General features: G+C 36.9%; 1 protein-coding gene across 5 annotated transcripts in view; it reads right to left on the bottom strand.

The window, feature by feature from the left end:
* Nucleotides 1-27,670, bottom strand: part of NOX4 (NADPH oxidase 4) — a 168,233-nt gene that overhangs the window by 96,188 nt on the left and 44,375 nt on the right. For 3 of the 5 annotated variants that reach the window (XR_007144956.1, XM_047823951.1, XM_047823953.1), the window contains 3 exons: nt 10,404-10,620; nt 7,910-8,074; nt 7,715-7,777 (listed from right to left, as the gene is read on the bottom strand). Coding sequence is in view for 4 of the 5 variants with exons in the window: in XM_047823951.1 (XP_047679907.1) it covers nt 7,715-7,777; nt 7,910-8,074; nt 10,404-10,620 (445 nt within the window). In the remaining variant the exon portion in view is untranslated. The remainder of the gene's footprint in view (nt 1-7,714; nt 7,778-7,909; nt 8,075-10,403; nt 10,621-27,670) is intronic. The other 2 variants (XM_047823952.1, XM_047823954.1) reach the window with 2 other exon arrangements.

The raw sequence follows: 27,670 nt of genomic DNA, 5'->3' as shown, positions 1-27,670 counted from the left end.
CTAAATTCTTGATCCATTATTGCTTAAATCGTTTTTTGATCAATTTGTTAGCTGTCACTACTCCTGGAGTTTCTTTTGAGGAGAATTTTTCTGTTTCTCATTTTGGACAGTCCCTGGAGTGGTGAGGAACTGCAGGGCACTTCCCCTGTGCTGTCCGGAGAAACCTGTGTTCATGGGCAAGGCTGCAGTCAGACCCAATGTCTGCCCCCAGCCCACCTCTGGGGCCACAATCAGACTGGTGTGTACCCTATCTTCCCCTCTCCCAGAGGCAGGACTCACTGTGGAGTGGTGTGGCCCTGTCTGGGCTACTTGCACACTGCCGGGCTTGTGGTGCTGCTCTGATGGGATCTGGCATATTAGCCAGGGTGGATCCACAAGGTGCACAGGGGCAGAAGGGGCAGGCTTAGCTTGCTTTGCTGTCAGTGGTCCCCTGCGGGAGGGGCCCTGCAGCACCAGGAGGGAGGCAGACCCTTCAGAGGGATGGATCCACAGAAGCACAGCATTGGGTGCTTGCAAGGTGCAAGCAAGTTCGGTGACAGGAGCTGGTTCCCTTTGGAATTTCGGCTGCGTTGGGGCGTCTGGGTGGCGCAGTCGGTTAAGCGTCCGACTTCAGCCAGGTCACGATCTCGCGGTCCGTGAGTTCGAGCCCCGCATCAGGCTCTGGGCTGATGGCTCAGAGCCTGGAGCCTGCTTCTGATTCTGTGTCTCCCTCTCTCTCTGCCCCTCCCCCATTCGTGCTCTGTCTCTCTCTGTCCCAAAAATAAATAAAAAACGTTGGAATTTCGGCTGCGGATGGGAGAGGGAGATGGTGCTTCCCAGCGCCTTTGTTCCCCACCAAACTGAGCTCTGTCTTCCGGGGCTCAGCAACTCTCCTTCCTGGTGTCCTCTTGCCCTCCCCTCTCTCCGAGAGCAGAGCTGTTGACTTTTAACATTCCAGATGTTAGGTCCCACTGGCTGTCTGAACTCATAGAGTCCGGCCCCTCCGCTTTTGCAAGGCAGACTTTGGGGGCTCTACCTTGCCCGGCAGGCTGCCCCTCCACCACCTCAGCTCCCTCCCACCAGTCCGTGTAGCACGCACCGCCTCTCCGCCCTTCCTACCCTCTTCCGTGGGCCTCTTGTCTACACTTGGCTCCAGAGAGTCCATTCTGCTATTCTTCTGGCAGTTTTCTGAGTTATTTAGGCAGATGTGGGTGGAATCTAAGTGATCAGTAGGAGTAGGTGAGCCCAGTGCCCTCTACGCCGCCATCTTCCCTCAAGAGCCTTCGAAACCTAGCCACATTTAATAAAGAAGTGAACCAAACTATGTCAGTAGTCATAGGACCAAGTGGGGGAATCTAGGCCTCCAATCCAAGCTGTAGGATTCCAAACTCCATGGTCTAACACTACAGGATGGCCTCTGATTGCCATCAATCTTGTCAGCAAACACATGCCTGATGGTTCTGCTGGAGAGAATGCAGGTGCATTCGAAGAAAATAATCACGAATTCCTGGGAACAACCACCAGATTAACACATGTTCCTTGTGTAAGAAAGTCAATGTCAAGTGTAAGAAATGCTGAAGCACTTTAAAGAATGAAAACTCCAACCTTTGCATGCCTAATTAAATCAGCACTCAAAATTTAGTTTTACTTTGAAATTGTGAAATGTAACATAGTGCTTCTGTACATTATCTTTTGTACTCAGTTTTTGTATTTTCAGTTTTAAAAGTTTTATCTTCATTTTTAAAAAATGAGATAAAAGTCAAACTATTGAATTTATAGTTGTATATTTTATAGTTTTTATTTTTCTGTGCATTGGCACTGTATAGGAAAATAGGCATTAGATTCTTTTCTAGTAGGGGAATCTGAACTTCAACTCTGCACTACACAGAAGAACTTAGTAGTATGCACAATCCAAAACTTTCAATTGCTTATTTATCTAACATTTTTATAGTTTCAGTAAATTTCTCTCTTAATGGCAGTTCTCTTTTCTCCAGCAACAAGGATTTCCAAAAGCAAGAGGAGTCTCAGAACTATGAATGCCCTGAACATTGATGGATGATGAGTCAGGAGAGAGTATAGAATAGCTTAGCTGGGAACATGATTTTCTGCCAGGCAGGTCTGTGTTTGAATCTCACCTGTGCCACAAAAGAGCTGTATGACTTTGGATATGTTATTTAATCCGAGGCACATTATTTTCTACATCATACAAGATGAACAATACATGTTTCATAGGAATATAATAAAAATTAAAAATATACTATTTTCAGGGAGCCTGGTGGCTCAGTCGGTTAAGTGTTCAACTTCAGCTCAGATCATGAACTCGCAGTTCATGGGTTCGAGCCCCTTCATTGGGCTCTGTGCTGACAGCTCAGAGCCTGGAGCCTGCTTCAGATTCTGTGTCTCCCACTTTGTCCCTCCCCCACTCACTCACACTCTCCCCCCCAAAAAATAAACATCAAAAAAAATTTAAAAATAAATAAAATATAATATTTTCAAAGCTTATGAAAGAACTTTGAGGCACTTAATTAGTAGGGACTATTAACCTTAATTTACATATTTTTTAGTGGGAATCAGCAAGTGGGAAATTGCTTTGTTTTGCTTTATTTTAAAGGAACCCTTAAGGGAAAAACCCAGTGAAAATGTTTGAGAAGCATGCATTTTACATGTAGTGCCAAGTAGAAGTAATTGGACAAAAACAAAGAAATGGCAGGAAAAGACAATAAATTAACATAATGGCATGACATAAAATTTAGCTTAGAAATGTTTGTTTTACTCAAATTCATTTCTAGGCAGCAGCAAGATTTGCCTCTTTTCCCTCTTATGAAAATAGAAACTCCCTTGGGGGATAGTAGGAGTTGAGTCCGCCAGTAACCCCCCGAAATCTGGGAAGGCTACAAACCATTTCCTAAGCCTACACAAGTACACAATACACAGATGGTCCGATGAAAAGAATTTCCTTTGCCTTAATATTTTTTGGAAGCCAACCATTGTTACAATTTAAACTATGAGATCGAGATACAAACATATATATATATATATATATATATATATATATATTTAAAATAAGAACAAATTTGAATACAAAACCTAAACTTGCAAAACAAAGACCTATTTCAATGTATGGGTTGCTAGTCAAACCTAAGAAATACTGATAGGATTTGTCAGATAAGCACAGAAATTAGGAACAAGGAATTTTTCCACTGTGAGCCCAAGGAGTGGGGGATGGGAGGTGAAAAAGGACTTATTGTTTCTGACCAGATGTTTTCCATGGATTGTTTCCCTTTGCCTTTAGTGTATCTCCTCCAAGCACCTTTGCCATAAGTACATTCTAGTTGGCAGAGGCTAAGGATGTTGGTAAACATCTTATAATGTGCAGGACAACATGCCACATCAAAGAATTATCTAACCCAAAATGTCAATAATGCTGAGGTTGAAAAGTCCTGATCTAGCACCAACATCCTTCTAAACATCCTGGGGAGACAGCTTTCTAAGGTTCTGGACTGGTGTCTCACTGTTAGAAATGTTTTATCATATTGAATCAAAATTTATTTCTCTAAAACTTTTTAGCTATTTGTACACCTTAGGATCCCAGAGGAAAAACATCTAATTCTTCATCTACGTGACAGATTTTCAAATGCTGAGACGACTGTCATATCCCCCAAATTTCTCATTTTCAGATTGAAAAACCACATGTTGATGTCCTATCCCTGCTCCTCAACAACAACAACAAAAAGAAAAAACAATATACCGTAATTGCAAACGTGAAGGCAATAATCCAAATTAAAAGGAAACATTTTGAGATTATGAAAAAAAATAGTAGTATAGTTACCAAGTACTGACCCCCATCAGAGATACACTCCCGGCACAGAACTCATAAGCAACAGAGCTGGGGTTGAATCATCAACTTCATGTTCTTTGTGTGAATACCCACTACCCTTTCACATCACATATAATCCCTTTCTCAACTCTCTCTCCTACTTTCAGTTCTTCTGTCTTTCGCCTGGCCCCCTCTTCCTTCCCTCCTACTGTTACAGAACCTGGTCTGGATTACCCTGAGGAAGAACCAAGTGGCACTCTGGCACTCGGAGATCTTGGAAGGCAGGAGGTTTATTTCACACCTGCAGGCTCAGAGATCACTCTCCAGAGGTCTGAGCCCAGAGCGTAAGCAGAGGGAACCATTTACCGTCTGTTACTTCCGCATTCCACATTAGTAGTAACTTGGCACACGTGGCAAGCGGGGTAGGCAGAAGAACCTGGAGGGGAGTCTTCGGGTGGGACCGGAATTTCCCTATCAGTTCTGTCGGCCATCTTATAACAGATTTTTCCTATCACTACCTGTGCCCGCAGCCAGCTCCACGGCTATCACAGTTTTTTCCCCATCACCTGTTTGGGAAACAGATGAGGCCACTGGAGGCACTTGCCAAAAGCCCTTATGTCCTACATGCCACTCTTTTAAATTTCTCCTTTTGCCCTGTGATATGGTCCTAGGACAACCAAAAGAGAGTAGATCTAGAAGCTTCTACTAGGCAGGTAGCATAGGAGAAAAATTCTTGGCTTTTCTGTTTTGAGAGAGCATAAACATTTTCAGTGATACAATGTAAACTATCTCTTCTGTTTTTATTGAAGCTGGATGATGAGAACATGGAGGTCGATTATACCATTCTCTCTACTTTTATGTATGTTAGGAAATATTTTTGTAAAAAAGTAAAAAACCCCTCTTCTCTGTATTTAACATTCAGCAACCATCTTCCTTTCTCATTCCATATTCTCTATTTAATGCTATGGTGAAGAAACTATTTTCAAAATAAAGCCTCATGTTGTATACCTTAAATATACACAATTTCTCATTTTTCAATTACACATCTATAAAGCTGGGAAAAAAATAGAGTCAAACACAAGATTAACTTCAGAAGTAAATTCTGTATGACCCCAAGAGTGGACCAAACTTTTTAAACTACTTACATAGAGACAAACATACGTGTGCACTTTCTCCCTTTTCCATTCTTCCCTTTCTCAATACTGTTACCAATTTCATGTTTATGGGATGTATGAAATCAGAGACATGGAAATGCATCATACAACTACCAGAACTAAACATGGTGTGGTGGATGCAATTGTGTGAAAATGGCTTCGTGATTCAGCCAAACCATCATACAGGAAGGTCTTTTCATCACATTTACTAGCCAAGCATCCTACTGTCTCATGGAACAAGGGCAATATTTAACCCCATTGTAGGGTATACATATCCTAAAGGAGTGAAGGCCATGATGTGGCTCCATGGCTCCCGGTAACAGCTGGGTCCTAGACTCTGTGGTCCTGGTTTTGAATCCCATGAGGACAACTAAGTTTGCACTGGTCTTCAAAACAACATATTTCCCTTCTCACTCTATCCAGCTGCCCACATGGCACCAGATGAAAGGGTGTCACCAGACTGAATAAACAACTGTAAATTAATGTATGCCACAAAGTAGGCCAGCATTCCCATCTTTCTTGATAAAACGGGATATTGTCAATCACTGGACTAGATCCCAAGCTACCTTTCCTTAATCATTAATAAATAAGTTTGCTATGTACAAACAGAATGAGAAATTTGAAGCAATTAAATACTATTGAGCAAATGTCTGTGTTTTCTCGAACCATTTGACACTTCCTTTCTGCTTCCTTTATCCTTTAAATATAGATTTTTCTGGCCTAGCTGTCTTTACAAGGATATGTTCTCAAGGGACAAACTCACAATGAAAATACAAATCATAATAATTGCTAGCATACGTTTACATGTACCTGACACTTTCCATGTTTCAGGCTTTGTTCTACATACTTTACTTGTAGAAGATCATTTAAACACACAACATACCTAGGAATAGACAATGTGTTTATATGGCAATATTACTCTGGTGGAATAAATGCACAGAAAAATGAATAACTTGGCCAAGGTTTCCAAGTTTTCAACATAACACATCAAATTTGAGGGGTGCCTAGGTGGTTCAGTCAGTTAAGCGTCAGACCCTTGATTTCAGCTTAGATCATGATCTCATGGCTAGTGAGTCTGAATCCCGTATGGGGCTCTGCGCTGACAGTAGGAAGCCTGCTTGGGATTCTCTCTTTCTCTCTGCCCCTCCTCTCTCTCTCTCTCTCTCTCTCTCAAAATAAATAAATATACGTTAAAAAAAATTTTAAGGGGCCCCTGGGTGGCTCAGTCAGTTGGGCATCTGACTTTGGCTCAGGTCATGATCTCACAGTTCATGAGTTCGAGCCCCACGTCGGGCTCTGTGCTGTCAGCTCTGAGCCTGGAGCCTGCTTCCGATTCTGTATCTCCCTCTCTCTCTGCCCCTCCCCTGCTCTGTCGGGCTCTGTCTCTTTCTCCAAAATAAATGAACATTAAAAAAATTTAAAAAAAAATTTTTTTAAATAACACATCAAATTTGAAAGTGGTTGCCATTCCCAGTACAACCCTACCCCTGCATCCCAGCACTTAGGCACCAGTGATTTTGCTGCCCACCCCCCACATCTGTTCAATTTTATTTGCATATCTTAAGCATATATTTAAACATGTGGGTCCTGTTCTTAGTTACTTTTGCTAGAAATTGAAAAAAAATCTCAATTTCCATCATCAATTGGAAATACTAAATTAATTACAGTACTTTCCTACTGTGAATATTATGCAGTCATTAAAAACAATGTGACATACACAAATATAGTAACATGGAAAGCTGTCCATGATATATTGTGTTTTCTTTTGTTGTGTTTATTTATTTTGAGAAAGAGAGAGAGAGGGAGGGGCAGAGAGAGAGAGAGAGAGAGAGAATCCCAAGAAGGCTCTGCACTGTCAGCACAGAGCCCAGTGGGGGGCTATATCCCATAAACTGTAAGATCATGACCTGATCTGAAATCAATACTTGTACACTTAACAAACTGAGCCACCCAGGCTCTCCAGCCATGTTATATTGCTGAGTGAAAAGAGCAAATTATAAAACAAATGATCTAGCAAACAGGTATCAAACATCTATATATGCCTAACTCTACAGGAAAATGTCTGTAAGAATATATGCCAGATTCTGGAAGAAAGGATTGAAAAGTGGGGGGAATGAGGAAAAGTTCCCATTTTATCTCATCTATTTGTGAATTGTTTACTTTTTGATAATAGACTCATGTTATATTTATAATGCAGAAAAGAATGTTAAACAATGTGCTGACAGGCTAAAAATATCTGATGAAGTCATTACTTAGCCAGATCTTCCCCCTACCCATTATTTATTCCATTTTATTTCTCTAACTTGGTTTTCCTTTCCCTCCCAACACACAGCCTGGGCTCCAATTACACTGGACTTTTTCTTTTCTAAACACTGCTTGGATTTTCTTAGGCTTCCACTCAACTCGGAGTACCCTCTTTATCATTAAATTCAACCTCTCTAAAGAAAACCATACATATTATATTTGGATACACAGTTCATAATGGGAAAAATGTAAATAGCCAGGAAATTTTCTGTATTTTGAATCAATAAGCTTTAATACATTTAAACGTATTGCTTCCTGGATTGTAAACTCTTAGAAAATAATAAATAGCTACAAAGTTTCTGAACAGATATTTTTTTGGATAAAAAAAAAGGCTTAGTTAGACATGTAGGATATTGTGATAGCCTTGCATGATTTTTAGAATGACGTGGAATATACACACACAAAAGAAACACACATTTCACTCTAAAAAAATTCTTAAAATCAAAAACAAGTTTCTTACCATTGTGAGGGTAAATGGATGGTTTTCTAACGCAGACACACTGGGACAATGTAGAATAATATACTAAAAAACAACAAACATAGTTTCTAAGTGACCAAAAGAGAAGTTCAAGCATTCCAATGATGGCATGAATGCTGATTTTCAAAACTTATATAAAGATAAAGGGAATTTAAAAGTTACTAAACACTGACTCACCTGGCCAGGTCTCGCTTTAAAATTTTCTTTGACCATTCGGATTTCCATGACATCTGAGGGATGACGTATGACCGAGATGATGGTGACTGGCTTATTGCTCCGGATACACCTGTAAAGTCTTTCAGCACAATACAGGCACAAAGGTCCAGAAATCCAAAGCCAAGTCTAGTGGAGAATTTTTTAAATATACTTTAAGAAATACTTGTATTGTAGGAATCCTTATCTCCTGCTCAATTGTTTATGTCATACATTACAGTAATGAAATTTTAATCTATATTTTGAATAATAAAATGTAAAGAAAAATGAATGAAAAATAAGATGCTCACTGCAACTTATTCACACAAGACTAAAGTATGAGATCAAAAGGGAGGAGCACCTGGGTGACTCGGTCAGTTACACATTTGACTCTTGATTTCGGCTCAGGTCATGATCTCACAGTTCGTGAATTCAAGTGCCACAGTGGGCTCCATGCTGACAGTGTGAAGCCTACTTGGTATCCTCTCTCTCCCTTTCTCTTCCCCTCTTCCACTCTCTCTCTCTCTCAAATAAATAAACTTTAAAAATAAATAAATAATGAAAAATAAAAGGGGAACTGATGTGCCATATTAACAGGTATGCATACAATGTTTCATATGTCCCTCTATGTATACCATAAACACATAATGCATGTATATACAGTATTTTATCTAAAGAGAGAAGGGAAATTAAGTGCTCAAATCAATTTGAAGATGATTTCAGAAAAAATTGTACCACTCCAATATCTGTTAAAAAAAAAGAAAATCCTGGATATATATGTATTTTTCTTTCTATTTTTAAGGTATTAAAATGTTTTAGTTTGCAGGAGCAGTTGGAATTCTTCAGAATGTCAGGTAAGTTTATTTAGAGTATTTTTTAAATACTTTTATCTATTTATTTTTTATTTGAGTGTAGTTGACACACAATGTTACATTAGTTTCAGGTATACAACTTAGTGATATGCCAAGTTTACACATTATACTATGTTCATGATAAGTACAGCTACTATCTGTTCCATGTTTATACAATGCAAAATATGTTTATGCATAGATTTTAAAATATAGGACATACTACGCATGCTGCTTACAACTTTTACATAATAAAAGTAATAGGAACAGAAGATAACATATAGAATTTGGGCAGTGTGACAATTTCACATGTGTGCTGTATAGATATCCCAGATCCCAGGATAACTAGCTGCATGCTCTCAGAAGTACGGAAGCCTGTGTGGTCAACCCTTCCTTTAGAACTGCACACTTTATTTCCCTCATCACTTGGAGACCTCTGATCCAAACTTATTTTAATGGTTACTTTTTTAAACCTTACTTACATAGCTATTTCAGACCTTCCTCCTTCCTTGCAGACAGATCATGCCTCTTCCCAGTATTTTGTTTGCTACTGTGTGAGTAGCAGACATCACAAGACAAGCTCTGCAATGCAGCAGGCTGGCAACTCTGAGATGGTCACTTACCCTTTGAGCATCAAGTGTCATGTAAGTAAAATGGGAGTCACAATACCTGCCCTGCCTAACATATAGCATTGTGTGAAGCCCGGAAAATTCTGAAAACTGCAAAGTCTATTAGAAATCTAGAGGATTGTTACTGACAATAAACACAAGACTAATATACTTATTCCAAAGTCATCTACAAATTCACTCTACTTTTCGACTCCTTTTTCTCTTCTGAAAACAGACATTTGACATACTGTACCATACTTCCACCTGCTATAGGCAAAGAGTACAGGGTGTTAATTCCCATGTGGACAGCTCCCATAGCCACATGGGAAGATCAGGACCCTTGCTGAACTACTCACTGGGTATTTGGGTAAGAATATTTTCTAATAGTAAACATTTTAGTCAAAGACCTGGTTTTCTACTCTACTTCTGTCATGTAGTAGGTTGCAGAGTTTGCTGAAGGTATTTTATGTATTTAAGCCACAATTTTATCATCAGAAAATTAAGGATGATAGTAATGGCTTCAAAGAGCTATTGTGAACATTAAAAGAAATTATGCATACAGTACATTTTAGCACAATACATAACAGATGATACTAACCATTCAACAAATTGACTTTACAATTTATTATTTATAGTATTATACAAAATATCGTACCGTAACATTATTCTATACCATAATAATAATTACTATTAGTGTTAGTTCTTTCACTATTGTTTTTATTATTCAGCCTATTTTTCTCAACGGATAGGGCAAGCACCAGTGCCACAGTATGCAAAGATTACATGGTCAGTTAAGCAGGAATTTTCCATAGTCTATAATATCATAGGGCTTTCTCCTTGAACACCAGCTACCTATAATGGAAAAACAGGTGCTCTCTTGCTGTTGAAACATCCTAGAATGTTTTTTTCTACAAGAACAATTGTTTTATATACCTCCAAAAACATGTTTAAATGTAATGTTGGTCAATAATTATGGAAATATGGACTTTGCAGAGACAATCAAAGATACAAAATCAATCTGACCTGTGGAAAATTAGCTTGGAACCTGGGCTCTTCCATACAAATCTTCACAAATCTCTTTTGGGTAAGTTCATCTGGCTTTGCAAATCCTTCAGGAAAAGATTCATGAAAATGTTCTGAGAGATAATCTTGTAAATGAATATTCTGGTAGTGGGTTCCATTAAGATTGATGCAGCCAGGAGGGTGGGTATCTAAATTAGTTTGATACTTCAGCAGCCCTCTGAAATTAAATTAAAAAAAAAAAAAAAGAAGGTGAAAATGAAATGGAAATCAGGGGACATAGTATGAGAAAATAGCCTCTTTTTCTTGTTAACTTTCCATAGCATTTATCTGGAAAGTGCTTTTCATATATCTTACTTAGGAGCAACTGAGAAATCCTAAAACTTTTAATTAATTCTTTACTATGGGACTAAACCAAGATTTTTAGCCCTTAAACAAAGGCCACAAATACATGGTTGGGAAGAATACATCAATATTTCCAACTACTCTGGAATTTCACAGCCTTTATTTCAACTCTATTAGGCATTCGTACAACCATATACAAGTTTTGACTTCAATAAATACTATAATAATGAGTACTTTTGCTATATCTTCAAACACAAATGGGAAAGTGTAGGGATCATATTTGATTTGGCTGAGACTGGATAAATCAGGCCTTGGTGATTTACAGAGAAACATTAAACAAACACAATAACAAGAACTAGAAGTTGGCATCTCGTTTGGTCTGCAAATTAATATACAGCAATTAGACCCTACCCATGTTTACTTTTCAAAATTTCTCCATAAAGAAGACCATATAAAAGACTCAAAATAATTAATCAGGAAGGAGGGCCTAACCCCTAAAATCAATTCTGATTGTTGTATATTTTCTGACATTCTAAGACAAACCATTCAACTTTCTATGTTTGTATAAAAACATAATAAAATTTTTTAAAATAAATTTTTAATAAATTTTAATAAAAAGTCAAGACCTACTTCATGGGAATAGTGCATCAATGGATAGATTGTATAAAACATCAAAAAAGATCACTACTGCATAAGCAAATCTTGAAGGAAAAAATTAAGATTTTGAAAAGCACTGGAAATTTGTCAGTGTGTTTTATCTCTATTTTAAGGCCATTAAAATTTTGGTGTCCAAAATTATTTTTCCTGGTTAGCCAACAATATATTTTTAAATTACTCTTCAAGTTACCAAATAATTAACTTTAATACATTTAAAAAATGTATATTTTAAGAACTTCACAGCTATAGTGATTTTATAAGTGATTTTACAAAGATAATATTTTGGAACAACAAAAATTATAACACGAATAATAGGACTAAATAGATCCAATATATGAAAGTTAGAAAGGGCCAAGGCAGTCTTTTATGGAATTCAACATCTACTCAACCTGATCGTTTTCCTTTTGCTCATGTTCATTCCTTTTATCCCTTCTTTTTATATTACTTTATTCCTTGTAACTAATCATAATTAAGTCATTAAAGAGCATATAGTATATGTTATAGTATATCATTAAGGAGCAAGATGTATTATGTAACATCAATGGCAGGCCACACACCCATCTTTTAAAGTAATGCAGTAGATATGGCCTAGGTACAGAAGAATTAATTATTATTACAGAAATGTGAACCAAATACAGAACCCTTCATAGAATTCTAGTCATATAAAATAATCATTGTGGCATTATAGTTAGAAAACCTATGAATTTGATTCAGCGGCCATTACCCAAACCTGTTGCTCCTACTGACCATCCCAAGGGTGGTGGTTATCAGGTAGGTAGGTCAAAAATCGCAGACATTTATTCTACTAGCCTCAAATTGAACAAACATTGGCATAATGCACTTGGTACTATTCTAGGTGGTTCTACAAAGTTCAGTAAGGAGTCAAATCTGGCCTCTGAACCTCTAAACAAATAAAATCTAGTTAGAAGACATCTTGGGAGAAGCTGAATGGAATTGAGACCACGAATAACTGGAATAAAGTATTTTAATACACCTTAGTAACGTTTGGTAGACATCAGGCCCCAAACATAGCAATTCATATACATTTCACATATATATGCAACAATTGCAAGTAATTATTATTCCCATTTACAAATTAAGAAACTATTTTCATAGATATTAAATAACACCCCAGGGTCACATAGCTGGTAAGGGGCAGTGCCAATATCTGAACCCATTTCTGACTGAAATTCTAAACTCTCCACCTGTCACTATACAGAATGTTAATTCATTGGATCCTTATAACATACCTGTGAAAAAGGTAAGGAAGAGGAAGATTAATATTTATTAAGAAAGTATGTCAAGAATTTTTTAAACATCTATTTCTTACTTAAACTTGAAAACAAAATAATCATACAGCATAAGTGTTTTGATTTCCCATTACACAGATGAGAAACTTAAGGCTTTGTTTGGGTAAGAAATTAACCAAATGGCAGTCTAAGCATGGGATTCAGAAACAGCATCTCCTTCCTTCTACAAACCTTTATCATATAAAGCAAATCAGTTGATTAAAGAAGTAGACATCAAGGAAGAAGGTTCAAAATGAACAAACGCCTGGAAATAAAGTCAGATCGTGTGTGTGTGTGTGTGTGTGTGTGTGTGTGTGTGTGTGTGTATTGGATGGGGCTGTTTAACACACCAGGAAAAGGAACATTATTTACTCCTCCTAAGTCTTAACAGTGTTCAGGTGGGCAAGACCCATGTGCTGAGGTCCTTAGAATGACAAACATTACTATGCAGTACAAATCTTTGGGCCAGCTCAGTCAAACAAAACACTGCCATTCCTGGTATTTCAAGGGCTATGTAATATGCTAAAATCCCTTTTTACTTTGAAAGCTGTATGTTACTTTTAAGCTACACTCAAGCTAAATGGCATAGGTTACCTCTGTCTTAAAACCCCATTAAAATGTTTTCTTTGTCTCGGTTTGTAATTGTTGCTAACAAATAGTCATGGATAAGACAGAAAAGATCTATAGACAGACAATGATAACAAAAAACATTCATTAAAAAAAAACCCACAAGCACAGAATCTCAGGTTAGATTTGGCTAAATAAGGTAGTAAAAGATACTGAAGGGTTCATATGGAAGGATACTGGCACATTCCGAACTCTGTATTTACAGGGTAAGTGCTGGGCATACCAGACAGGTGCTTCATGCCTCACTGCCTATTTTTTTTATAACAAATTTATGTGGTAAAGATCAGTGGCCCCATCTTAGAATAAGTGAACACATTTTGAGCTGTTATCTGCCTAAGACCACACTGTCAGCCAGTGGCCAAGTCCAAACAAAGGCCATGCTCCCTCCCCTGTACAAGGCCAACCCTCTCACCCTTCCATTCTTCCTATGAACAAAGACCTATGAAATTAAAGACCAATGTATATATTGAACAAAAATTTACTGGTGCAGGCAAAGACCTGAATTTGTCACATTATTTCATTTTAATTAACTTAAATTGAGTAGCTATGATCAGACATGAAAGCAGTAACAACAAAAAAGCAAAGTGAGCACATATTGGAGATTAGTAGGGTGACCCTTGAGAGTATATAGGGATGGTGAACTTTGATTATGAAATTTGGAAAGGGATTCATGAAGGAAGCAACTGAAAAATGTGAAGATGTTAATGGTTTAACAACAGGAGAATGGCATTCCAGTAAGAGGGATAGTATGAACAAATGCACATGGTTTGCTCCCAGATTAGTAGAGGGGATCATGTCTTATGTATTTACATATCCACCCATATGTCCATACTCACTGCCAAACCCTGTCCTCTCTCTAACAAGTTTCTGGCAGACAGTAAATCTTCAATGAATTTCTAGTGAATTGATTTTAAGAGCAAATAATCCCATAATTTGTTTGAATATAAAAGTGCATAGACGTTAAAATAAAAAGAAAATATTCTTGTATGTTTTATTGCATCTTTCATATTAAATGATAAATAATTTGAAAGGAAAAACCGGGAAGGGAAAAAGATGTCCATGAATGGTAAACAAAGAGTCTTGCCAACTTAAGGCAGTGACAGAGCAGGCGGTAAGGGGAGGAAGCACACAGACCATGTAGGAATAGGAATACTTATTACTCATTTTTTTTAGTTTTATTATGTTCCAAAGGACAGATTTTGAAATATCTTTGGAATGTCTAGTGTTCTTCTATCATGAGAAATCATGGATTTTACAGTGTATCAAATACGTGGTTGTGGATGCTATTATTTTTGTACTCATAAGGATTTCAAGATGTGCTTTCAAAACGCAACAGAGTTTCAAAAAATAGGTTTCTTTCTTTTTGTCCTTTTTTTCCTTAAGAGGCATTATAGACATACTACCATTTTTTTATATGACAAAGTCACAGAAAATAATACAATACACAGAATAAATCCCACTAGGTTACCACATAGAAATCATAAAAATATTTTATGGCAAAAATTAAATATTACAAAATGCCACACTGCAGAAAGGAGAAACACAAAATCATTCCTACTTTAACTGCACGTTAAAAATGTCTAACAAATGCAGTGTCACTTACGTAACCTTTATGCTTGTGATTTTAAACCTTTTTTACAGTGGAGAAAAAAAAATCCTTGTCCCATAAGGAACCTACTTTTTTCCTAGTATTCTATAACACAAAATGTTTCTTGTCTTTACAGAAAAAATAGAACAACCTGTTTCAGACTGTTCTTTTTACTCTGCTTCAAGTAAAAAAAAAAAAAAAAAAGAGCTTAAGAAAATACACCCTAATTCATCATTTCAAAACCCACTGGAATTCACTGGATTGTGTGGAATCCACTAGAATGCACACTACTTAAGGTCAAGGATGTGTCCTGTACCTCAGCTGCATTGCTGGTGACTAGAACAGTGCATACCATCTATAGCAAGCATTCAATATCTATTCATGGAATGAATTACTGAATGACCAGAAGTGTACAAACAACTTTTTGTTTTGGTTGTTGTTGAAACACATGGTTGAGTCATCATCTGGTTCTACCAAACACAGAAGGGAATTGGAACTCATAATCCAACTTCAAAAAAGATGCCTAGATGTTAGGAAATGATATTTAGTAAATAAAGTAAACCATGTATACAAGAAATAGCATGAAATCAGTCTGCAACTTACATCATCCCTCTTTACCCTTGAGTACTGCTAAGTTTGACCCAAGATTTCAGCCCTGTCCTTACCCTAAGCCAATTCTTATCTAAGCAGACAAATTATCAAGAGAGTCAAGTTCTCAACCTACTTAGTAGCAGCATGTAGAAGTGGAGTGCTTGCCTCCACTTCCAGCACACATCAGGGAAACCCCAAGCACCTGAGCATGTATCAAACCAGAGCTTTTATTCCCATCCCTACTTGGTCTGGTCTAGCCAGGTTCTTGCCTCTGCATTCTCTCCTGGGCACTTGCAACTGATGCCTGAGTGTATTCGCATCCTGCAACTTGACTGTAGCACATACTTTGTCTTGTTCTTGCTGATGGTGTTGTCCAAGACATGAGACTAGGCAACACAGGGCCAGCATCACAGGTGTGTGACTTTTGCAGTCTCAAGGAACCTTCTCTTAGAAAGGTCCCGTGGCTGGTTCAATGCTCTGTTGTCACCATCTTGAAATACTTAGTAATGTTTTATCAAAGAGCCTCACAGTTTAATTTTGCTGTGGGCCCTGCAAATGAAGTTGCCAGCCACAGACACTATGCAGCTGGCAAAACTAACCATTAGAGCCTAAAAACACAGGATCAAGACCAGAATGTTTCCTAAGTGTGTGAAGTGAAATAGGCCATTTTACTAAACAGGCCATTTTACTCTTTTTTTTTTTTTTCTCATTTCCCTTGGCTGAAAAAGTGAGATAGCACATGTTACTGTCTAAGTCACAATATAAAGGAAAGGACTTTGATCTCTTGGGAAGAAAAAAATATGTAAGTATCCAACATATCTTAGTATATCCTCTGCTTTCAGGCTTTACAAAACTGGCAGTGGGAATAAAAGGATTACTCCACATTTCAGAAAAACATGAATGTACTAAAATGTTTCTTAAATGTAGCCCTTGTTCCTTCTCCTTCCCTCAACTTTCTTACCCTGTACCTCCAGCCAGGACCACTTGTTATTATGCATAAGGTCCCAGGAGGAAAACTGAGATTAAAATTACGTGAGAAAGTATTTGGTCTGAAACTCACTATTTCTATCCTCTAAGTGGGGGAGAAGTACACTCAGTTTAGACTAAAAATCCATGAACAAAAGTAGCTTATAGCACAAATGAATTTATGTACATGAAAATGCTCTGTATATACTATATCTACCTATACATATGGCATCCTTACGAGAGAAAATACCACATGACCTCAATACTTACCCCTACTTTTTTCCAGTATAAAATATCAGCAAAAGTAAATAAATCATAAGACCTTAGTCCAGATTGGATAATATAGAGGAATCATTTTTACACAAAAATGAAAAACAGTCCTACGAATAGGAACTTAGAAGTGGGGAAAAAAACACTTCTTAAAGACCATATTTGTATAGAACATGATATTATTAACATATGGGAAATATGTAAATATTATATGAGGGAGATTTGAATCTCATATAAGAAAGACTTCATTCTCCAGGAATTTTATTCACCCTATATACTTGGATGAAAAATTCAAAGGCCAAAAAGTAAAAGAAAACAAAGAGATGAATTTTTTTTCTTCTGTGATCCAAAGAATTTTTAGCCACAGAATTACATAAAAATCCCCAACAAAAATTTGCCAATCTACAAAACAACCAAAACACTTAAGACCTAAAAGTTAATTCCTCTGGCATAGGAATTGATATTCTAGTCAGTGTAAGAACTTATTACCCAGACAACAACAAATATAAACGAGAGTCCCAAAATGGGAATCCAAGTTACGTTTAAACAAATACACAGATTATTTTTTATTGTTACCAACAGTGCTTTGATAATTGAGGAAATTTGGAAGAGCTTAGAAGGACAACAAATTCCTAGCTAAAAGCCTATTAATATAATTCCCCTTAATTCAACACAAACTGAGTAATGGCTTGTGAAAGGGATTCCCTTGATAAAAATGGGTAAGAAACCTTCTGACCCTCAAACACCATAGTTTACCTACGATATATCATTGCTGTGTTGCTTTTTCTCTTTTATATTGGAACTCACAGACACATAATGGGGTAGGCAGAAAACAACCCTGGAATTTCCTACTATTCAATTTCGACTTCAGCTATAGCCCAACATTCTCCCTTTTACATAAGGATTTACACAGTGTATACTTTTCTGTACTTTAGGATTTTTGGTGGTTATGTGAAATTCCTCTCTCCCCTGGATATTTTCAAGGAGTGTATCTGTAGGTTCTTTTTTTTTTTTTTCTCTGTGCAATTCCCATTCTCCTTAATCTATATTGTAGCAATGACAGGCACCATTCTGAGGCTTGGTAACAGACTTTAAAAGATGTAGAGCACCTGGGTGGCTCGGTTGGTTAAGTGTCTGACTTTGGCTCAAGTCATGATCTCTTGGTTTGTGAGTTCGGGCCCTGTGCCTGGAGCCTATTTCAGATTCTGTGTCTCCCTCTCTCTCTGCCCATCCCTTCTCACACTCTGTCTCTCTCTCAAAAATAAATACATATTTAAAAAAAAAAAAAAAGATGTGGACCACCTGTTCACTGGATGAAGAGCCACAAACCCACGGTGTGTAACAAGAATACTGGTGAGAGTATCTCTTCTACTGTATTTTTATTAGCTCTAGTATAGATCCTAGCTTTAATCATTGCTATTTTCAAGTTATGTGGAATAATTTTGGAGGTTAAAATACTATATAGATATAATTTTATTATTATATACTTACTATATGCTTTAACAAAGTTGTACATTTTAAGAAACATTTATAAAGCAACACAAAAAAGTTCCATTTTCTTACAGTTTTCTGGGAGGACTATATTTCAAAACCTTGAAATCTATGTAGCTTGTAACAAAACTGAACTTCTTACTCAAAATACACAAAACACACACATACACACTCGCCAACTTTTATAGATAAATTAGAAAATTATCCCAGATTTTCACATGACATGAATATATTTCATTCAAAAGCAAAGTACCCTCCAAATCATGAATAAATAATTCATTAATTCAAGAAAAGTTTAGAAATTAAATGCATAAATTTTGGGGTCAGAATGTGGGTCAATCCCCAGCCCTATCAGGCACTAGCCAGGTGCCTTTAAATAATCATTTAATTTAACCTTCTGTGCCTCATTTTCCCATCTGTAAAATGACCTCATAGTGCTATGAGATTAAAAAAACAAAACAAAACAAAAACAAAAAACAAAAAACTCCATATGTGTGCATGTGAGAGGTTATGTATGTATATATGTATGTGGCATAAATTGCTAAGAACAGTACCTGTAACATTGAATATTATATAAAATTTGGAAATTATTAGCAATAGTATCATTATTATCCTCTAAAATGATAATGTAGGGGCACCTGGGTGGTTCACTCTGTTAAGCGTCCAACTCTTGATTTCGGCTCGGGTCATCATCTCATGGTTTGTGAGATCGATCCCCACCATCAGGCTCTGAGCTGATGCACAGACCCTGCTTGGGATTCTTTCCCTCTCTGCCCTTCCCCTGCTTGCACACATGCACACACACACACACACACACACACACACACACTCTCTCTCTCTCTCTCTCTCTCTCTCAAAATAAACATTTAAAATAAAATAAAATGATGATGCATAACCATATTTATCAGTAAGTTCTCCTTACAGAAACCTTCATGTGAGAAGAAAATTGTCCCAGTGTTTCTAATTTTCCCCACAATCTACTGTTTCTAACTTTGGATAAAACAAGTGAAGATATAAGATGTATCAATGTAATATTATAGCTCTCTAGTAAAAACCTAGCTTAGGCTTCATTCAGTTATTTTTAACTTCCTTTGGGACACAAATAGCTTTGGGAATCTAATGCAAGCTACTGTGGGGGTGGTGGGTGGGTGTATTCCAGGAATTCATGGATCCCCGGCACCCATTCAGTGATTCCTAGAGATTATGAATCCAAGTAGAGAACTCCTACTCTATTAAAAAAGAAGTAGGATTTTGAAGTAGAAATAAAGGGCATCAACGTTAAAATAATTATGCACACCTAGTAGAAATTAAGCATCTAGAAACTATTCAAAACAGGTCACTTGTAAGGGTGACACGTAGTATACAAAAGATTTAGCAATTCCCATGAATGTGCAACTCCTCAACCTTCTACCTAACATGGTAGAGCACATCCAGTTACGATCTCTAAAGTGGGACAAAGCTGGGCAAATCTACTGTGTTTATTATTTGAAGGTTCTAGGCTCCCACGTACCCATGTAGAGCCCCTATTTGAGGTAAGGTTTCCTTTTGTGATTCAGTCTCTCTAGAACTTTCCCCTATGCCTAGGAATAGGTAGAATAACCATATGTCCTGGTTCAGCCACAAGTCACTGCTTAATTATCCACAGTATCCCATTTCATTCTCAGTGTCTAGTTTGAACAATAAATTATATAGCCAATTCAAATCTAGAGGCAATGAAAGGAAAATTGAAAAGAAAATGTAGGGAAATAAATTTTTCTCTCCCAGTGCTAGAATAGAATTGGCTTAACATAAAACCTCTGGGCCTTCCTTTCCCTGGGCTTCACCAAATTCCCATTGACATTTTAAGTGCAAATGCCTCTCTCTAGTAGGAAGATCATACAAGCCAGTGTGGGTGAAAAGAGCACTCAGTGCAAGTGGCTTCTAGAAGAGAAGATATTTGGAATCAGCAACTTTCAGCACTAGTCTATACTGCATAAATACCTCCATCCCCCAACAGAATGTTCTTAATTTCCTTCTCCTAAGGGCATAGTAGAAGGAGGATAAGCCAGTGCAATAAGCCTAACCTCATAAATATTTGTCTAACCCTGGTTAACTTCTCGAGCCTAAACTCCTATGAAGCCAACAGTGCCTTTCGTTCATTAATGTCATTGTTGACAAAGGCTGCCCACTGTGTCCCCCTGGTTTAAAGAACAGATGATTTTAGAAACATGCACATGGAAATCCATTCTTTTAAATCCCCCTAGAAAACATGATTCAAACAGAATATAAATCACACTCTACAATGAACTCTTGCCAGCAAATAGTCCCAAATGGCAAAGAGCTCTGTCTAAAAGAATAAGTATTATATAATACATAAATAATATGTATTAATTTATATAATAAAATGAGGTCTGAGAGGCCCAGCAGAGCTAGCACAAAAAAATTATTTATACAATTAGCTGGCTCTCATTGCCACATGTGCTTTTGAGAAGGCCCTTCCCCCTCTCTTTTTAAGAACTGTCACATTATAATTCCTCTCTCATGTAAATAAAAAAACAAAATACAATTATTATCCACCCAACATACAAGCTAAAGCCAGTGGGTGGTGACTGTGGTAAGACTGAGAGGCAAGGGTGCCAGTTCTCATTTACAATATGTTCTCTCCACATGCCTGTCAAAGGAGTAGGGTTAGTCTCTCCGCTGAGGCTCTGTGACACTCATAATTGCTTTTCACTCCAATATCCCTTTTATCAGTAAGTGAGAATGGCAGTATATATCTCCTCCTGATGAGTTTTTCAAATGAAAATAAAGAAGTGTCCGGTTACATTCATGTCTGAAAAGAGGAAACAGTTTTGGCTTTTTTTCCCCCCAAACGTCTTCCAAATTGAAATATCCATAATATAGCACACAAATAGCAAACCTCCTAGAAAAGTGTATTAAAAATTAAAAGAAAAAAATTCCCCAGGAGGATGCTTGTCTTGCAAATCCCAAAATAAACCTTTATTGTTAACACCAATTGAATTTTTGAGACCTAACAATGTCATAAAAAATGTTGCCCTTTCAAGGAATATTCTTTTGATCTGCTAAGCTGTTTTCATTATACATTTATCAGATTACAGATAGGAAAATCTGGGCTCTTCAAAAGTGCTGTGTATTTATACAAAAAAGATTCTTCAAACAGTTAAATGTGGAGTTTCATCCTAATACAGCTATTAGTATTGGTATAAGTATAATTCTTTTTTCTAATACTTGAGTATGTCCCTATTATGCCTATATTGCTACATTCACTTGTTTAAACCTGAGACAACCTTATAATGTAGGTGACTTTATTAATCCCATCTAATAGTTAAGAAAGAGGACAAATTATCTGGCAAGGTCATAGAGCTATTAATGGTATAGCTCTTAATTGCCATGCTCTACTGATCTCTTGAAAAGGAAAATTAGCATATTTTAGATACATTTGACCACCGAAAAGAAACATCTGATTTGGTTTGTATGAAATGTGTTCTTTTAAGGATGTCACGCAATAAATAGATTTGCTGAGAAAGAATTTAAAAATTCCAAAACATAGGTAACAAGTATAAAAATTAAGTTAAGCTAAGTGCATGGATAATCATGGAACAAGACAATCAGGTCCTAAATAATGACCGTAATATTTGCAGCGAGAAAGACAAACTTTCTATGTTGCCAATGTCATATTACATACACCAGAGCACTACATTTAGTTTGGTTTCCAGCTTTAAAAGGGATACAAAGTTCTCTCTCTCAAAAATAAATAAATCAGTAAAAAAACTTTTAAAAAAAGGGCTCAGTTGGCTAAGTATCCGACTTCGGCTCAGGTCATGATCTCATGGCTGGGGAGTTGAAGCCCCACATAGGGCTCAGAGCCCTGGAGCCTGCTTCAGATTCTGTGTCTCTCTCTCTCTCCGCCCTTCCCCAACTCAGGTGCCTGTGCGCCTGCACGCCCGTGCTCTCTCTCAAAAATAAATAAAACTTCAAAAAAAAAAAACTTTAGAAAAAAAAGGGGGTGATACAAAGGAAGCCATACCAAACTGCAGCCAGCCTAATTTAGTGATGAGGAATGTGGCCTCAGGAATCTGATGATCCCTGGGTTCAAACCCAAACTCTTCTACTTATTATGTACGACTTTTAACAAGTTCCTTCACCTCTCGCTGTCCCTGTTCTATCACCTGGACAAGATATAATAGCAATAATGATAATAATAATATAAAATAATAATAATAATGATAACAACAGCATATTTTACCAGGGTTGTTGGGAGGATTTAATGAGATAAAACATTAGTAAGGTACAAGATAAGTACTCAATGAATATTAACTATGAATATGTTTTTTTTTAATTTCGAATAATGATGAGACTTGAAATATCATAAAGCAAGGAACACATGAACATAATTTAAAAGAGAGGGGACTGAATTTTGATGGCCTACAGAGTCATAGACATCGAAGTCATTGGATTAAATTAAAGTAAAATAAATTCTGGCTCAAAAGAAAAAGAACTTTGTGAAAACAGGAGCTTCCCAAAGACAGAATGGGCTTTTCAATACTAGATATTTACTTAGATTGCATGGGAGACAAAAATCATCTTTCTCAAGATATCGTTTAAGCTTCCTTCAAAACTGGAGATTCTACAAAAGTAAAATGGACCTTTGAAAACCATCAGAAGCAACTGGTCTTCCTATTGCAAAAGTCTGCTTAGATAGAGAAACTAGTCAACAATTTCTCATGGCTTCATCCTTGAAGCCTAAAATTTTCTAAAATTTCTAGCCTACATTGATTCTTCTGTTCTTTGAACTACTAGAATTGTTGAAAATAAAATATGTTTATGGCTGGAAAATATGCAGTCTAAAATTCTCTCTAGTTCTTTTTTAAGTTTATTTATTTATTTTAAGAGAGTGAGAGAGCATGTGCACATGGGGGAGGGGCATGGAGCAAAGGAGGTAAAGAATCCCAAGCAGGCTCCATGCTATCAGCCCAGAGCCTGACACAGGGCTTGATCTCATGAACCATGAGGTCATGCCCTGAGCCTGAGCCAAAATCAAGACTCAGACACTTAACCAACTAGGCCACCCAGGCACCCCTCTCCAGCTCTTTTAACTGACATTTTTAATTGCAAACTAATTACCAACACTGGAAGACTAAAGATCATATATTGTTCTTCTATACTTCATTATAGTAGTTAGCACACTGATGGAGAAATGCCCAGAAAATACTGATTTCCTGTTCCAATCTAAAGTATGCTCTTTAACAGAAATCTCAGTATAAATCCAAGAAATTTACTTTGAATAACTGCACCTTACTCATATAACCAAAAGTTATAGAATGAAATTATCAAGATATTTCATAAGCAAAGATACGTCTAAGTTCTCAATATTGGCACAAATGATAATAATTTCAACAGATTTACTTATAGACAGATCCTTTAGGAATAAAAAGACTTTTTTGAGAAATGTTTCATTTTGAAAAAGCTGTAAGATTTACCACTAGTAGGGGCGCCTGGGTGGCTCAGTCGGTTAAGCGTCCGACTTCAGCTCAGGTCATGATCTCACGGTCCGCGAGTTCGAGCCCCACATCAGGCTCTGTGCTGACAGCTCAGAGCCTGGAGCCTGCTTCACATTCTGTCTCCCTCTCTCTCTGGCCCTCCCCCGTTCATGCTCTGTCTCTCTCTGTCTCAAAAATAAATAAACATTAAAAAAAAATTTAAAAAAAACCCAAGATTTACTACTAGTAAGTTTTCCCACACCAGAAGCATAATCTGTGTGACTGTATTCAAAATTTAACGTCATTGGGTTAAAAACTTTTAGCTATAAGAAGAATAAGTTTTGAGGATCTAATGTACAGCATGATGTCTACAGTTAATAATACAGTATTGTATACTTGAGATTTCCTAAGACAGTAGATCTTAAGCGTTCTCATCAGCAGAAAATAAAAAAAAGGTAACTGAAGTGATATGAATGTGTTAATTCACTTGGTTGGTTGTAATCATTTCACAACATATATGTTTATCATCACATTGTAAAAAAAAAACTTAAATGATATATAATTTGCAATATACTATAAATATATTATTTTGTCAATTATACTTAAATAAAAATTTAATTTCATAAAATTGTGCACTATACAATGCTTATAGGATTATGTATTTGTTGTATGACACTTATTTCAATATTAGAATAATTGTTTTTTACTAATAATATATAACTATTAAATTGGTATAAGAAATTGATTATATGTAATTCATCCCGCAGATGCCTTTGTTATTTCTTTGCAAAAATGAAAGTCACTTTCTGTTTGTGACCCTTGTTCTACAAAAGTAAAATCAAAATTTAAGAAGGCCTTCTTTTATGTCCAAAAAATGAAGAACTCTCAATACAATCCTCTTTAAGCTTAAGAAATCTGTTTGAACTCCTGAACCTTTAAAAAAATTGACTCTATTTTGAATTACAAAGAAACAGACATTTTCAGTTTTAACTTAATACAACATAAAGGCAAAAGAATGCATAATTAATTATACTAAGAAATGATTGCATTTTTCTCTCTGTTACAGATAGATGTATGAAAGAGATCACAATCCCAGGTAAATCAAGATATTAACCTTTAAAAAAAAAAATCTTAACACTAAATTCTAAGTACAGACCTCTCTAAAAATACAGAACCTAGCAGTTAAAAAAAAAAAAAAAAAAAAAGGAGGTTTTGAGTAAGAATGCCTGAATTTGTATCCAGGATCCATCAGTTAGGTAAACTTTCAGAAGTTATTTACTCTCTCTATACTTCAGTTTTCTGACCTGTTAAGGGGTTGTGACAGTATTGTTTATCTTCATAAAACTGTGATCCTTGGAGACATAAAGTATCTCAATTATTTTGAATTTATCCTTGGCATATAGTAAGCATTATGTAATTGTTTTCAATTACTGTTATCATCAGTAACATCTGCTTACTCATAGTCCATTTTATGATAATAGCTCTGACAGGCAAACAAATTTTCTGTACAGAGAGATTTCTTGGTGTCCTAATAGTCCATAGAACATATTATCCCCCCCCCCCCCAAAAAAGGGAAAAGAATAGAATCCAGAGCTTCCACAGACCATGGCCCTCTTCCCTGTGTGGCAGGAATGACTAACTGGAAGCCATGATTATAATATGTGGCCACGCTTCTGATGCTCTACAACTGTATGTTCTAGAACCCAGTATAGAACAAATTGAGCCAAGACATGGAAGAGAGACCCATATAAAACTGCTATTTAAACCAGTGGCCTCCAAAATCAGAGGAAAAAAAAAACATTTTGAACATGTACCCTGAAATAAATACATAATTTTTGTATATGACCTACTGTACTGACAAAGTACATTATAAAACATTCTGAGGAAAAGATTAACAGCAAATCTGAAGCTTTCTCCAAACACTGTCTCCCTGGAAACATTTTGGGCTATGATAAACAGGGAATGCCAGCTGTGTTTCCAGGCAACATTGTTTATTAATGGTGGAATGCATTTGCACCAGGAAGACTATGAATGAACTATGTAGGACTCACAGACCTCAGTTTCCTGTGTGCAGTGTATTCTTGTAACTGAGGGTATCCCTTGAAGAGATCTGGGCCGCTACCAAGAAACTGGTTCCTATGGAGCATGAGTCTTACCCAAAGCAAGGTAGTCTATGCCTTGGAATTACTTATTAATTATTATTTATTAATCTCAAAACTGAGCTACTACATGGGAGGTAAGGGAGAGGAGGTGGGAGAACCAGAGAGACCATCACAGAAGAACGACCTGACATTATCCTATTGACTTTCTATATTTCTACCCTGTATCATTTACTCAATCAAGTGAACCTGATGCCAAACAATGGTCTACTGTGTCATATTAGTATGAGTCTCAAGACAAAACCATAGTCCATTCCAGTGATCACACAGACACATGCATACACAAAAATGTATTATTTCCTTCCTCTAACCAAACAGATTATTTTAAGCACTATACCTTTGAGTACACTGCTTGGGTTGACACACATTTTCAGAATAATTGGTGTATATTCTTTGTAACAAGCTTAGGATACTTTCTTTTTCCCTTTGTGATCTTCTGATATTGACAGATCCTTCTCTCAGATCATTATAAACCAATGTAGGCTTTCTCTGCAACTACTACTGTGGGTAGGCCTTTTTACTTTGTTGTTATTTTGGTTTTTGTTTTTTTGGTTTTTTTTTTTTTTAACATTTATTTATTTTTGAGACAGAGACAGACATAGCATGAACGGGGAAGGGTCAGAGAGAGAGAGGGAGACACAGAATCTGAAACAGGCTCCAGGCTCTGAGCTGTCAGCACAGAGCCCGATGCGTGACTCGAACTCACAGAGAGCAAGATCACGACCTGAGCCTAAGTCGGATGCTTAAACAACTGAGCCATCCAGGCGTCCCTGTTTTTTTGTTTTTTTAATTTTTAATTTTTACTCGCTGTCCGTGAGTTTGAGCCCCGCGTCAGGCTCTGGGCTGATGGCTCAGAGCCTGGAGCCTGTTTCCGATTCTGTGTCTCCCTCTCTCTCTGCCCCTCCCCCGTTCATGCTCTGTCTCTCTCTGTCCCAAAAATAAATAAACGTTGAAAAAAAAAAATTAAAAAAAAATTTTTTTTTATTTTTAATTTTATTTATTTATATTAAGTTTTGTACCTTAATTCCAGTATAGTTAACATACAGTGTTATATTAGTTTCTTGTGTACAATATAGTGATTCAACAACTCTATACATTAGTCATTGCTCATCATAATAAGTATACTCTTTAAGCCCTTTCACCTATCTCAGCCATCCCCCCACTCACCTCCCTCTGGTAACCATCAGTTTGTTCCCCAGAGTTAAGAGTCTGTTGCTTGGTTTGTGCTCCTCTCCTTTTTTGTCCCTTTACTCATTTGTATTGTTTCTTAAATTCCACATGAGTGAAATCATATGGTATTTGTCCTTCTCTGACCGACTGATTTCACTTAGCATTGTACTCTCTAAGCGCATCCATATTGTTGCCAATGGCAAGATTTCATTCTTTTTATGGCTGAATAATATTTCATTGTGTGTATATACTACATCTTCTTTATCCATTCATCAATTTATGGACATGGGCTGTTTCCATCATTTAGCTATTGTAAATAATGCTGCTAGTGATATGTGTATCCCTTTGAATTAGCGTTTTTGTATCCTTTGGGTAAATACCTAATAGTGTCATCACTAGATCATAGGGTAGTTCTATAGTCCTATTTTTTTTTTAATTTTTTTAATGTTTATTTATTTTTGAGACAGAGAGCATGAGCTGGGGAGGGGCAGAGAGATAGGGAGACACAGAACCTGAAGCAGGCTCCAGGCTCTGAGCTGTCAGCACAAAGGCTAACATGGGGCTTGAACCCATGAACCATGAAAGAGTGACCGAGCCAACATCAGATGCTTAACCTACTGAGACACCCAGGTGCCCT

This window comes from Prionailurus viverrinus, chromosome D1, assembly GCF_022837055.1.
Source record: "Prionailurus viverrinus isolate Anna chromosome D1, UM_Priviv_1.0, whole genome shotgun sequence".
Lineage (NCBI taxonomy): Eukaryota > Metazoa > Chordata > Mammalia > Carnivora > Felidae > Prionailurus > Prionailurus viverrinus.
Note: the sequence above shows the minus strand (reverse complement) of the source record. Positions and strands in the feature narration are given on the sequence as shown.